This window comes from Symsagittifera roscoffensis, chromosome 7 (genome assembly GCF_963678635.1).
Source record: "Symsagittifera roscoffensis chromosome 7, txSymRosc1.1, whole genome shotgun sequence".
Taxonomy (NCBI): Eukaryota; Metazoa; Xenacoelomorpha; order Acoela; family Convolutidae; genus Symsagittifera; species Symsagittifera roscoffensis.
Genome location: NC_087068.1, coordinates 58,977,888 through 58,992,334, shown reverse-complemented (window position 1 = coordinate 58,992,334; position 14,447 = coordinate 58,977,888). Strand labels below are relative to the sequence as shown.

Below are 14,447 nucleotides of genomic sequence, written 5' to 3'. Positions count from 1 at the left end.
TATAATATTTCTTTTTGATATACTTGAATCCTTTCTAATAATCCTAATCATTTTTTGTAACATTTTTTTAATTTTCTACACTATACTCGAACTATTCCTCCAACTTTCCAAAACCCTTGATTACATCCACAGGTACGAGTCATATAACTTGTCTAAATGATACGAACAATTTTCAGTAGAACCGATATTTTTTTATTATTTGTAATTTTCATAGCATTCTTATCATCCCTCATTTTGACCATCTGTAAATGTATAAAGAAAGCAATCCTCACATTTGCCCTAGCAACAGTCCTTCTAATTCTTTTTTTGGAAGAATATTACAATAAACACAAAATTTCTCACTAAAGTAACAATTCAAAAATCCATCAAAAATTGCTACCCAACAGTCACAAAATCAGTCTTCACCGACATCATCCCAAGATAATCCAACACCACCTTCAACTACTCAAAATCCTCAAACATCTACACGAATTTCTTTTCAAGACAATCCATACACCTTTGAAGAACGGCACGCTCGTTTATCAGAACCACTAGAACCAGTTCAACGACAAGCACCTCTAAGCGAACCAACATATAATCTTTACCCAACACTACCACAAGAACTAAGTAGAATACGAAACCTTAGTCAAAACCAAAACACAACAGAAATCAATAGACAAATTATACATCCTCGACGAAATAGAAATTTTCAAACTCCCCGAGTTCATTTTGATATACCTCAATCCCCATCACAAACCACTCCAGAAAACACCACTGGTATCACACCAGAAACTCCTACACTTTTTTCACAACGTAGCACCTCAAGCTTACCATCAGATTACTTAGGTTCAACACCAACATCTGAACAAATACGTGAAAATCCTTTTAACCCCCCAAACCTAACATCACGACTGCCATATTGGACTACACATTCATTTACACAAGGTGAACCAAATTTAGTCAATGACCCCATAGATATTTCTACGGATACAACAACATCCTCATCACTTCCAGAAACATTATCACTACCATCAACACCATCAATAAGCCAGTTTTCACCACCACCCTTTAACTTAAATTTTCCAAATAATCTCGACGCCAGATATCGAGAACAATCATCAATAAATATTCCTTTAAGATTAGATTGGAATACATTCACAGCACCTCCACCATTATTTGGACAGCATCAAGAAAGTAACCGCCTTCATAACTGGGCACTTAATAGATTACAATATCGCCAAGATATTCACAACGATATCCGTGATCACAATATTCAAATACTCCAACAAAACAGTTTACAATTAAAGTTTGAAATCACAGTTAAATTAAACAATATTACACAACATCCCTACCCATTAAATCCACCTAACATAACAGCTCAATCACTACCACCACCGTTTATAACTACTGAAGTAATATATAAATACGACAGATACACCAAAAACACAATTGGTTACATTACATTTTATAACCCATACTCAGGATTATCATACACATGTATATTCTAAAATTATTAATTTTTCTTCAACTCCCTTTTCTAGTAACCTCAAATCAAAACATAAACCCTTCCCCTCGTACAGGACCACAAGATTTATTAGTAACACATTACGATTGCGAAGAAAATGAACAAAAAACATTACACAAATATGCAATAAATCAAGTATCACAATGTGAAACAGAACCACAAGCTATAGAAACCACAGATATAATAGCAACACTCTATTCAAAAGCCCGAGCAACAACAGTTACAGGTTATAAATTCACAGCGACATTTTCCGAAAAGAAAGTACATTGTTCACAAGTCTCGAACGGAAACAAAAACCGACTTGACCATGAATCATTCTATCAAAGTAATATAGAACGTCTTTTACATCTCAATCCCGACGATTGTAAAAATGAATTACTTAGACTAAACATCACACAAAATAAAAACTCCCAAAGAAAGTTAGTTAATTTTCAAGTTTTTCCAGACTCTGTACATCAATCACAACTTGAAAGACATCAAGGACATATAAAACTAGACGAAAAATACCCGTATAACGGCGCACACGGACGATTAACCTATGACCTACATGATAAACATTGGATACCACACATTGGTATAAATAACCCATCAAACTGCAAAGCAGACACGAAAAATAAAGGATATCAAGAAATAATGTTTTTCGATTGGAAAATACAACTCGAAAAAATACAACTCACACGAGATTTATCTGATAATACAATGATCTATCAAGGAATCCGACTACCTTGTAAAAATGATCAAGGTTATTGCGACCCTACAACGAGAACACAAGCAACAATTGTTTGGTTCCCCGAAGATACATGTACAACATTTCAAGTAGCAAAAATACACGCTCGTATGATAAAATTTCACGAAAAATATTTCATACAATCAATTCCTTATGAACAAGTCCATCCATCACGCAAACTAAGTTCCGATTTTAGAAACATAGACAATATAGAAAATAAATTGACACGATTTCAAATATATCAAGAAACAGAACTTGCATGTAAATACAGGAATCCACTTCACAGAACACAATACTCTGAAATATTAGTTGAATACGAAAAAGGATTCGACATGACCACTGGAAAAGTAAAAATCGACCCATATGCCACAGGTCATCCTCTAAACGAAGGAACATCCTATATACCAGTTAATTTTGAAAAAAGCAACGGACAACCTGGTGGACATCTAAAACCTTATGACACCAGAAGCACACGCTTACAAGAATTATCACTAATGAATACTACATATTTCGGTAATATCCACTATGATATTCATTTGGATATGAAACTAGACTATACAATTAGCCGCATTTTTCAAGAAATGTCACTCTCCGAATTAGAAACACTACACCAACTATGCGAATTAGAACGAACACAAATATTACAATCACTTGCACTAGCAGTATTAAAAATACCCTACGCAGGATACTTATTATCAGGAAATAGATCAAATTTTTTAGACTACGAAGGAAACATCTTATGGTTTTATACTTGTACTAAAAAAGTATCACCACTATACGTTTTTGAAGATAAACGATGTTATAAAAGAATCCCTATCTTTTATAAGAATAAAGTACATTTCGTGGATACACTTTCACGAAGAACCTATTTCTGGGATACCGCAGTCCCATGTGGATCAGAAAACAGCCACAATGTAGTACAACTAAACCCTGATGAAAATAAATATTATCTTCTCACTCCATATCCCACATTAATGCAATCACTCAAAAAATTTTCACCAGAAAGCATTCGCGCTATCGCTCGAAACCCAAATATAGACTTACAATCAATAGGAATCTATTCAAAATCAGATATTCAACATCACATTAGAACACAACAATTCCAAGAATTATTAACACAAATGGACACTATACAAAGACAATCAATTGACCAAAACTTACGCAAACTTGCAGAAACCGCAGGATTTGCCGATATCTACACGCAAGACTATAGCGGATATTTTAAAGACATTAAAGATTACATATATCTAAACGGCGAAAAATACCGTCCCCAAGATATATCACCAATCAACATTTTTAGCTTTGTTACACTCAAAAATGAGATCCTTGATTTTCTAGGATGGCCCTACTACATCTTAGAAAAATTGACTATTTTATACGCAATGTTTAACTTTATTGGATTTCTTTTCTCACTCTTAAAAGGAATCTACAATACATGTGCTATACACACACAAGTAAACAGACAGGCAAGCGTAGCACGCATACTCTTTGCAGGATTTTTTGGAATCTTTTCCACATCTATAAACAAAATTCTTTTAGACGCACAAATAAAAGAATATAACACAAAAATAACAACACGACAAAATACATACGACGAAGAACATAACAATGTAGACATAACGCCAACGGCACCACAATTACCACCCTTACCAAATAACCATCCACTATCCCTAGTCCCACGAAATTTTCGAAATTTAGCCATCACACATAACCCAAATTTTCGACTCACCACATCACAAAGTCCCGTCCAACATATAATGACACACCAGCCACAAGATGATAATACTTATGAACAAATTATTGAACAACCCCATACCACCGCTTTTCAGTCTCAAAATAATCATTTTTTTAGCCCACGATGAGCCGCCAACTTGGATCACTACACCGATCAAATTCCCACCCAACCAATCTTACCTCTACATTCCCAATAATACCACTTTTTGCTTTCCCGCCACCCGATTTTCCATCTAGCAATGTAACATCAGGCATGAATTCCGACACTAACTCACATATTTCAGTTTTATACTCCATCTCACAGCTAAATAACCCGAATATTGAAACCCCCGATGAATTTGCCGACTCAGAACCATCCCCATCCAATAATTTTCATAACCCTTCTAATTTTTCTCAACCCCCTTTTCAACCCATATTATCCATTAACCCTGACCCAATCACTCCCACACCCTCTTATGCTTCCCAAGTTACCCCAACCTACTCCTCATACCATTCTGACCAATCATCTCATTCTCCAGACACCCCCAGAATCTCCCCAGAATTAGATAATTTTATTACCCTCCAACAACAACCCTACCACCTTAACACCCCGACCATAAACCAAATCTCCTCCACTACAAATTCATCCAATCCCCCTACACCCTCTTCAAATTATACTGAATCATTAACACCATCATCCACATCCACTATATCTTCGCTAAACACTAACAGAGCTTACCGCACTTTTAAAAGAAAATTCCCCAACCATCCTTTCCCAGCAAAACCAGGAACAGCCCGTGAATACATCAACCACCCCCAGCATACTAACACTAAAGACTTTTTAGCTATCACTTTACCCTCGTTTCCACAATACACCTTAAACACCCCTCACGACGCTAACGAAACACGCAACTTTGTAGATGAATACGTTTTAATGCCCACTCTCTCTTGGACCTCATACTATCATTTCACTAACCCTCTTTGCTTACCTTTATCCAACACTTCCATCGATATAGAACGAAACAAAGACACGCTATATCGACTAACTACACCACTAACCGCTAGACAGTTTACTTACGTTGGATATAAAAAATCACTAAAAATACACACTGCACCTAGAGCTAATGAATATACACTAGAATACTACGATCACAACATCATTAGAGCTAACCAAGATCAATTCTTAGACGACGATCGCTTCGCTAATCCACAAATCACCGAGAAATTTTTCATCAAGACACCATATGTATTTACACTAAACATCTTCGACCGAAAGTTTGATCACATTATTTCAGAAGCACTAACAAACACACAAGCATACGAAAGTTTTAAAGAACGCTTCCAAATCTTTTCACTAACCTTTCATTTCCTTGCACCACACGAAAGAGATTTGCACTGCTCACATGATATTATGTTGCGAACTAAACAAACACATACATACAGTTACTATCGTTTCATCCAAAATCACTTTGACCTCCACACACCCTCTAGACAACCACACCATCGTTTTCAATTCATCAATTCAAAATACACTTCACCGTATTTCCTAAATTTCACATATTGTATTAAAGACACTAACCTCCATGGTATTCTTCGTAATTATGACCCCATAACCCAAATGTACATTTTCTGCCCCATCACCAAGACCTTCAACGCCGAAGAATCCCGACCCTTCCTTATCCCGCACGAGTTTGTACAGCCTATAGAAATCCCAATTTTAGAATTCATCCACAACACGAAATTTAACCACAAATTATATAACTTAATCCAAAACACACCTTATGAGTTTGCAGTAGGCACTGAAGAACTAACCACTATTAAGGCACTTCAATTGCTTTGGCCACTACTTCAGACTAAAAATATCATCCGCATTCTAGCTAAACTACTAACCACTTCAGAACTAATTCACGACATCTTCCCCCACGGTTTTTTCCCCGACGACTAACAGGTAAGTATGAATTAAATGATATCACTAACTAGTTAAAATATTAAAAACTCACCATTCTTTATTCATGTTTTCTTTAGATTTTTAGCCTTCATCCTAGACCATCTGAAAAATTCACAAAAGAAAAATAAAAAATAGCAAACTTCTTCAAAACTGTTTAAGACCCTATTAAACTTTTGCACCAACAATTAAATAAATATAATACCAATGCAGTAAATTAATTTATAAATTTTCCCCAACAGCAGTAAATCTAATTATGATGAAAATTTGTATCTTAAAATTCCCCCATAACTAGCAGTAAATTTCCAAATTCTATGCAGTAAATTAATAAAATGCGATTGCAGTACTAACCTTTTGATATTTTTATTCATTTGCACAGAAATTCTATCCACACTCGCACAGCTCGCCCACGAAGAATTGTTTAAAATAATGAATTTCAGTTTCAAGTTTTCACACTCAATAACTCTAACACACGATTGTCCTGGTTGTAACTTTACTTTTCTATCCAAAAAAACTGGTACCTTATTCTCGTCTGTTATTATCCTATTAATTGGTCTCTTAACATACTTTCGGTCCGGGTTTCTAATCCGTATTAGACCGTTGTTCAAGTCAATCATCACGTCAAAGTTCCTGACAAAATCTCTGCCCAAGATGAATTGGTCGGCGTCGTCCAGATTCTCTACCACCAGGAAGCTCATCCAAAGGTTCCGTCCTCCCATGTGAAGGACCGTTACCAGTGTTCTTCCGGCTACGTAGATAGCTCCTCGATTTGCAGCGGCTAGTCGGAGATTCGTTAGAATCAGATCTTCCCGCGTGAAGCCCATTCTTTCCCAGGTTTTTATCGGCATCACACTCACCACCGCGCCTGTGTCCAGAAGCCCTGTGACTCCGATTTTTGTTCCGTTGGTGTCAAGCAGGTGTGCTGTCACATCTGCTTCATATCCAATATGTACTGCGTCTTGTTCCATCATGGCGTCATGGCCTATCCTGCGGACTTTGAGTTCCTCTTCACCCAAATAGATCTGCCCCATTTGGTCATCATCTGTTGTTATGTAAGTCCTGGTGTAGATGCTGATTCCATCCACGTTCAGCATTATTTGATACGGCCCATAGACCTCCAAGTAGCGTCCATGAAGTTTCTTCATGCGAGGGCCACCCGTCGTTAGTAGTGCTCGCACAGCTCTCGACTCAGTGCGTGGCTCCACCTGCCTCAGATAATCTGCATATGTGTCCAAATGCATTAAAGTGAACTCTGATGGTTCACTCAAATTTCTTATTACCTGGTGTCCAGCCACTGAGATTATCGACTGTATCTTCTTTCCCTGCGGCGCCATGCCGAACCTCTTACCGGAGATCACTTTAAGTTTCATATCTAAACTGCTTGGTGTTTTCGTCTCCTCGAACTCCATTGCCTCGAAGGTATTCAGTTGCTCCTGAAGCTTTTCTTTTTCCAGTTCAAGTTTCACTTTTTGTTCGATCTCTTTCGTCACCAATTCCTGCTGTACTCTATTTAGAGCATCCTTTGCGGCTGCCTTATAATCGATCTTGAAGTCATCGGCCGCAGTTGCTGGTTCCGGTTCACGTGCTTCTTCTGTTACCGCTTGCATTTTCTTTGCCGCCAGCTCTTGAGGTTTGTCCTTCTTGCGTGCCTCTGCTTCGCTCAAAAGTCGAGCCTTGCTTGCTTTCACTCCTGACAAAGCTTCTTCATGCCTTGGATGCTTGATGTCTGCCACTGCATCCCAGAATTGCGGACAATCTGATTTAAAATGACCTTCCAAGTTGCAAAAGAAACACCTCGGGCCGAATTTCGCAATTACACCTCTCATGAAATCCTCATGGTCCAACTCTGACGCATCTTCGTCCTCGAGGCTAAAGCCTATTGCTTTCATGCCTTGTTTGTAAGCTGGGCATGCTGACACATGATGGTCTGTTGGACTACAATTAGCACAAGAGCGTCTCTTGTCCATATCATCCCTCGGTTTGTACCAATTGTTCCCTTGGTTTGCTGGTCCGTTGTTAAAATTGCCATAATTGTTCTTGTAATATCCAGATCTCGAAGGAGGTTTCAACAACAGATACTCTTTTGATTTGAGCCTCAACTCCTCCGGTGTTGGCGCATTAGTTGATAGTGGTGTGTAATGCGTTGCTAGCATCGTACGAAGTTCATCATTTTTCACACCATCGATGAATTTTGAGGCTACGGCCAGGTTCATCTTTCGGTTTGACTCATCCGGTTGGCTGCGTCTTCTCAGCATTTCCAAATCATCGAGAAACTTGTCTATGGTTTCATCTTCCCGTTGCCTCCGTTTCTCGAAGCGCATCATCGCCTGGTGCCCCTGCACCCCTGATCCGAAACGGTTTAACAAGATTTCGAAGATTTTCTCTGCAGTGTCACGTTGATACTGTTTCTTGGCTATGACACAGTTCAGGGCTGTCCCTTCTAAGTTGCTGGTGAGCGCGCTGCATTCCTGTCTCTCAGACAAGTCTTCTTCCTCGAAATGCAGCTTCATTACCTCTATCCAGGTATCAATACAGCCATCAGATTCGTCTTTGTAGCATCTTGGCTTCTTAAAGACTCTTCTGGACTTTTCACTGCGTTCATTGGTTCTAGATAACCGCGTCAGGAATGTCTCCAAAGACCTGTTCAGGGGTTCAAATGCTGTGGCCATTGCCGTAGCATCCCTTGAGTGTCCCGCTTGAGTGTCCTCACACCTCGTCGAAGGCTCTGTATGCGGTGCATCCCTGCAATCCGAATCGCCGTAAGCGTTTCCCGCTTGGCCCACGTGACTCCTCCTCGGGCTTGCATGCCCCCTGTTGCCGGAATCACTTCTCCCAGTCGCATGTGTGCCTTGCGTTGGTCGTTCGTTAGAGGTTTGTCTGTTCCCCGTTGAATTTGCTCTACTGTTCGGGACCCATGCTGCATTACCCCTTGTGGCATAGCCTGATGAACTGCCCCTGCCTCTAGTGGATCCATACATTTTCCTCTTTTGATGTTCATTGAAGTTCACTTTCGGTTCCCTGCTGGGACCTCCCGAATTCGGTTCTCCTTCTTTTGGTCCACTCTTGCTGCTTAGTAGCCCGTCCAACCTATCCATGATAGCCTGAGTTCGCCTCTCCATCATCGCATCTATCTTTGTGTCAAGAGACCCAAGAGACTGCTCTTGCTGAGTTCTTAACTTCTCCATGTCGGCTCTTAAGCGTAACTCCCTCTGTTCCGCCTCTCTTGTCATTCGTGACAAGTTCCTCGTCATATGTTCATCCGTTCTCTCTTTCAAGCGTTTTTCGCTCCTGTCAACTTCTTCTCTGTTGCGGTTTAGTTCTTCCCGCAGCCTTTCTCTCTCAATGTGAACTGCTCTTTCTAGTTCACTCATCCTTATTGACATTTGCTCGTTTTGTTCTCCTAAACTGTCCACTATGTTGTTTAAGGCTTCCTCTAGTGCTGCCCCGTTATCCACCAGTGGCGTTACTAGTGGTGGTGTAACCCTGTCGGTCCCAGGTAACTTCGTGCTTGTCGAGATCCGGGCCTTGACTCGCTGCCTCAACGTCTTTTCATTGTTTGTTTCGGGGTCATTTAACGCGTTGCCGAGCCCTCTGGTTCTATTCTCACCAGGTTCTTGCTCCGAACTTGCCCTCATCGTGAAGTCTTTTGACTGGCCTGGTGTGTTTGCTTCTTTGCTTATAGTTGTCACTACACCAAATTTGTCCGTGGTTCCAGTCTCTCTTCCGACGTGTGCCTCACTCTCTTGGACTGAACTATTGAGGCTGACTTTAGATCCATAGTTCCCTTGCTCCTCTTCATCTTCTTCCTCCTGGGACTCACCATCGTTGCCTGCTCCTCCTCCCATGCTAAATGGAAAGATGTTCCCGAAGGTGTTCTTCATTCTTTCTGAGAATGATGATGACGTTGTTTGTTTCCCAGTTCCGCTTGCCATCATAGTGTTGTCTGTCGGAGATCTTCTCGTTGCCGCTACCTCAGTTGAGATGTCGGACAGTTCCGACATCTCCTCTCGATCCAATGTCCCGGTGGAAGTGGCAAAATCATGGCCTTGTTCTACCGGGGTAGATTCACTCGCCAGCCTTCTGCCTCTCCCTTCCAGTTCATTTACTTCCTGGTTGTCATTCATGTTATGGTCCGTATTGACCTCCACTTCTAACAGTTCTCTTCGCTCTTCTGAGGTCTTTTGACTTCTCGTTTCAACCATCCTGCCTGAAACCGTCCCCCTTTTGTCAGACCGGGATCGCTTGATCCAATCCACAAAAGGATCGGTCATCGTTTTTCTTTGCTTTTCAGGTATGAATTTCCTAGAGCTATTACCTCGTTTTGGTATCCTTGACTTGTCTAAACTCATTCTCTATTTGTCACTTTCCTATGCCTACTCTTGACTCAATTGCTAGAGACCTTATAGTTTTATTAACAATAATAATGACACAACACAATAAATTTCACCAGATTCTATTAAATAGTGACCACGAATCCCTGTATGTTGTCAGAGTACAGTTTGTATAAAATTTATTCACACTGACCGTTTATCGGTCCAAAGATCTGGAAACTAGCACAATATGATGTTATCAGTCAATTTAAAAGATAGTGTATTCACTACCTAATCAAGCACAGTTTACGTTGATTTAAAATCAAAAACAAAAATATATATTGACACAATATGAATGTATATATAAAAAAACGTATGTGTCTTGTACTCTTAGTCGGTCGCAGTACAATAGTCGAACCTGTCTTTTAAAGAAAAAGCTTTCCCTGCTTGGTGCTGCACCAAACAGACAAAACTTTGAAGGCAGTAATTTTCTCAAGTGGGCGTCTATTGCACCCACCGAGTACTGTGTTACCTATCTGCCTTCGGACTGCCCGAGCTAGACCTACTAAAATCCTCAGGGCAGTCACTTTTCCCAAAAACGTATTATGTTTCAATCCACACCAATGAGTCACGCTCTTTTTAATTTAGACTTAGTGTCGCGAATATCCGAGTTCGGACCTGTTTTGTATTAGTCTGGTTCTTTTTGAAAGGCAAGTTACCAGTGCAGTCACTGATACCTAGCCTGTGTATTAATAACCTAATACCTCTCGCTTTTTAGTCTTTCTTTCGTTTACCTAAGTCCTTAATAAAATAATACCCCTCCGGATTGGCACAAATAGGACCCTTCCGGACTGTCAGAATATGGACCCCTCCGGATTGGGACCCCTCCGAGTTAGTTAATAGTAGACCCCTCCGAATTTGGACCCCTCCGAATTAGCAACTATAAGACCCCTCCGGATTCGGACCCCTCCGGTTTTGTGGAAAGTAGACCCCTCCGGATTCGGAGCCCTTAGCTCTGTCAAAGTAGCTTTTCGTAGTTTTCTTAATTTCAGCTTATACCCCTCCGGATACGTTCTGCGTTGCTCTTATGCTGTTTGAATTAACTGGGAAGGGTATAGGATCCTTTCCTAGACCCCTCCGGATTGAAGTTAAGGCACTTATTTGACAATTCACACTAACGGTGAAGGGTCTTATCACTTGCCTAATTTCGACTCTATTATGGTTGTCTTGTGCCTTCAGCCCTCCCTTCTTGTCTAGAACTGTCCTAAGTTACTTAGTTCAATCGCTATCAACTTTTGGTAGGGGTATAAAGGTTTTTCAAAAAAAAAATTTATAAAACGTGAAGGGTGTACCCCTCCGGATTTGTGTAATTTGCTAAAAACAATCTCAAAAAATTTTCTCGCTCGCTTTTTCGAGTAATTCTCTTTCTTACTAGTAAGTTCAGCTAATTTCTGATCTAATGGTACCAAGATTGACTCGATATGCTCTATAGTTCCAAAGTTATTAACCAAAATGTCTTTTTTCCAAACTCAAAAATTTTCTCTCTTATAGGTTCCGCCTAACTTTTTCCGCAAATCTGGTCCTTTCGACCTAAAAATTATTGATCCGAGCTCAGAAGGCCTATACTCTTCTAGTTCAATGCAAAAGACCCGAGATAAAACGCTTTTGTAGAAAAGTTTTGTGAAAAACTATGCTACCTGGACCCCTCCGGATTGATGAATCCACCAAATCAAACACGTTATGTTCGATTTCTCTGCAACTCGGAAGGCTTTCGGGTAGCGGGTTTTAAAAGATTCACTAGTGGACGTTGTCCGAACAACTATTTTTGCTGTTGTAACTCAAAAATTTCAAAAAATTTTCTGATTTTATAGTGTTTCTTACTATCAAAAAATGGGAAAATTTGGTTTTTGGTACCAAACTAGTTCCAACCACTTCCGAACTAAAGTTAACCGGTTCTACTTGTTACAGTAGTGCAGTTCCGATGTAACACACTAACTTAGCGCTTTTTTCCGTTTCAAAAAATATCGATATCTCAAAAATCGCGACTTGTGGGGGGATGAAATAATCACTATTTTGACCCTAAAAACCGGTCTGTTTTCGTTGTTTTTCACTGAAAAACGATATAAGACTATTAATATAGGCTATATAAGCAATAATATTAGTAATACTATACCCCTCCGGGTTTGTTTATTATCCGAATTAAGGTGCTTAACTCGGATATTCGCAGTTCGGTGAAGGGTCACTACAGTGCAGCACTGTCGAGCCCCCCACAGATTACTATCTTACTTTTTGTACCAAAAGGGATACAAAACTTGTTAACGATACCCAACAGTCGTTTGTTGTTGTCGTTGAGCCCCTTCTTGTTGCTCCTTGTACTGCTTGCCGGATCGGTCTTCACCCAAGACCCTTCCGAATTGAGCGCAAATCAGCTGACCCCTCCGGATTGAGCGCAATTTATCATTAACGTGCTTAAATGCTCAAATAACCCTACAGTACAAGCCTCACAAACGGGCCTCAAAATTGATAGTAACGATCCTGACTGATATAAATGCCTGTAACAACAATATATCTATCAACAACAAACGGGGGGGTTGAATCACATCTTGTCTGGGGGATGATTTCTACTGATTTTTTACTTTTTTTTACTGTTTTTGGTTTTTTCGGTTATTTTTTATGTTTTTTGTTTTTCTTGGGTACTATACTACTTTTTGTTTGGTTTTACTTATATCTTTAAGTGTTTTTGGTCACCAACCACTCAGGGGACGAGGGGACGGTCGATCCCCCCACCCTTCCTGGTTCGTGAATTTTCGGTCTTAACTAGGTTAAAAAACTATTCACGGCAATCCGGAAGGCCTCCGCGTTCCGAACTACCCTTCCGCCCCGGCGGTTTAGGCCTATTAAGGGCGTTGATGTGAGCATCCGCTCGGCGCGGAGTGCTCGTTAACGGTTCTGCCGGTCATGATGTTAAAAAAGAATAACACCCAGGAGCGCCATAAAAACATACATGTAACATTCGCCCGGAAGATACATATCGACGGATAACAAAACTAAGTCTTAAGACGACTGGCTAGCGTCTAAACAGAGCTTTGCATGTTTTTCACCGTCTCTACCAAGCCAGTACTTTTCGGTGGTCTTTTCCAACATCGGGTCGACAAAAACGTTACTATTCTCCGGCTTCGACCAGAACGCTCAAATTAACTGAATTACATGCAAAAATAGTGAGCTCATGGCTGGGTCTCAGTATCCCCAGACCACGAGGTCACTCCTAAAAACAGGGCTACTACTTATTATATTACTATTGTTTTTGTTCAGTAGATAAAAATCATCATCTCCATCGAAGATGGATCAACCCTTCCCCCCCCCCCCAACTCTTAGCACCTCATCCTTGTCAAAACTAATCAAAATATCAGTTAAATTCAAGTCAGGACATGACAGGATGCTAAAAGTTTATGTGAGTTAATAAAAGTTTCCGTCCCGAGACCCTTCCGGATTCTTGAATCCAGGAATCAAGCTCCTTAAGTTCCATTTCACGCCAATCCGGAAGGCTGGTTCTCACCCTTCACCGTTGTTGGCAACGGCCTTGCAACTATTGTAGCAGCACAATAGTTGCAACTCGGAACGTTCTCTGCTATTCTGTAGTTCGTTGTCGTTTTCCAATCTCGATTTTCGTACTGTTCGCAATCGCAGATAAAAGTTGTTCTGTTTTTAACTCGCTTTTTGTTAAAATGGCCGTTTCAGCATTTCTCAGAAATGTGACGTCATCATTCGAATTTTTGAAAATTTAAAATACCAGAATATTCCAGCCCTCACCGTTTGGCTAAACGTTCCAATAACACCCTTAATTCTTAAAAACCACCAATCCGGAAGGCTTGCTGCTAAAATTCCGAATTCTGCAGAGATTGCATTTTTCACATTCTGGTCGAATGTCACATATGTATGTATGTATGTATGTATGTATGTATGTATGTATGTATGTATGTATGTATGTATGTATATATGTATGTATGTATGTATGTATGTATGTATGCATGTATGTATGTAAGTTTGCATGTATTTATGTATGTATGTATGTATGTATGTATGTATGTATGTATGTATGTATGTATGTATGTATGTATGTATGTATGTATGTATGTATGTATGTATGTATGTATGTCTGTATGTATGTATGTATGTATGTATGTATGTATGTATGTATGTATGTATGTATGTATGTATGTATGTATATATGTATGTAAGTATGTATAT

The 14,447-nt window shown here is 39.8% G+C and overlaps 1 protein-coding gene across 1 annotated transcript in view; it reads right to left on the bottom strand.

Annotated features, from left to right (window-relative positions):
• Positions 1-9,577: 9,577 nt before the first annotated feature.
• Positions 9,578-14,447, bottom strand: part of LOC134852098 (guanine nucleotide-binding protein-like 1) — a 53,723-nt gene continuing 48,853 nt past the window's right edge. Inside the window, exon 10 of the mRNA XM_063868377.1 lies at positions 9,578-9,735. Coding sequence (XP_063724447.1) covers positions 9,578-9,735 — 158 coding nt within the window. The remainder of the gene's footprint in view (positions 9,736-14,447) is intronic.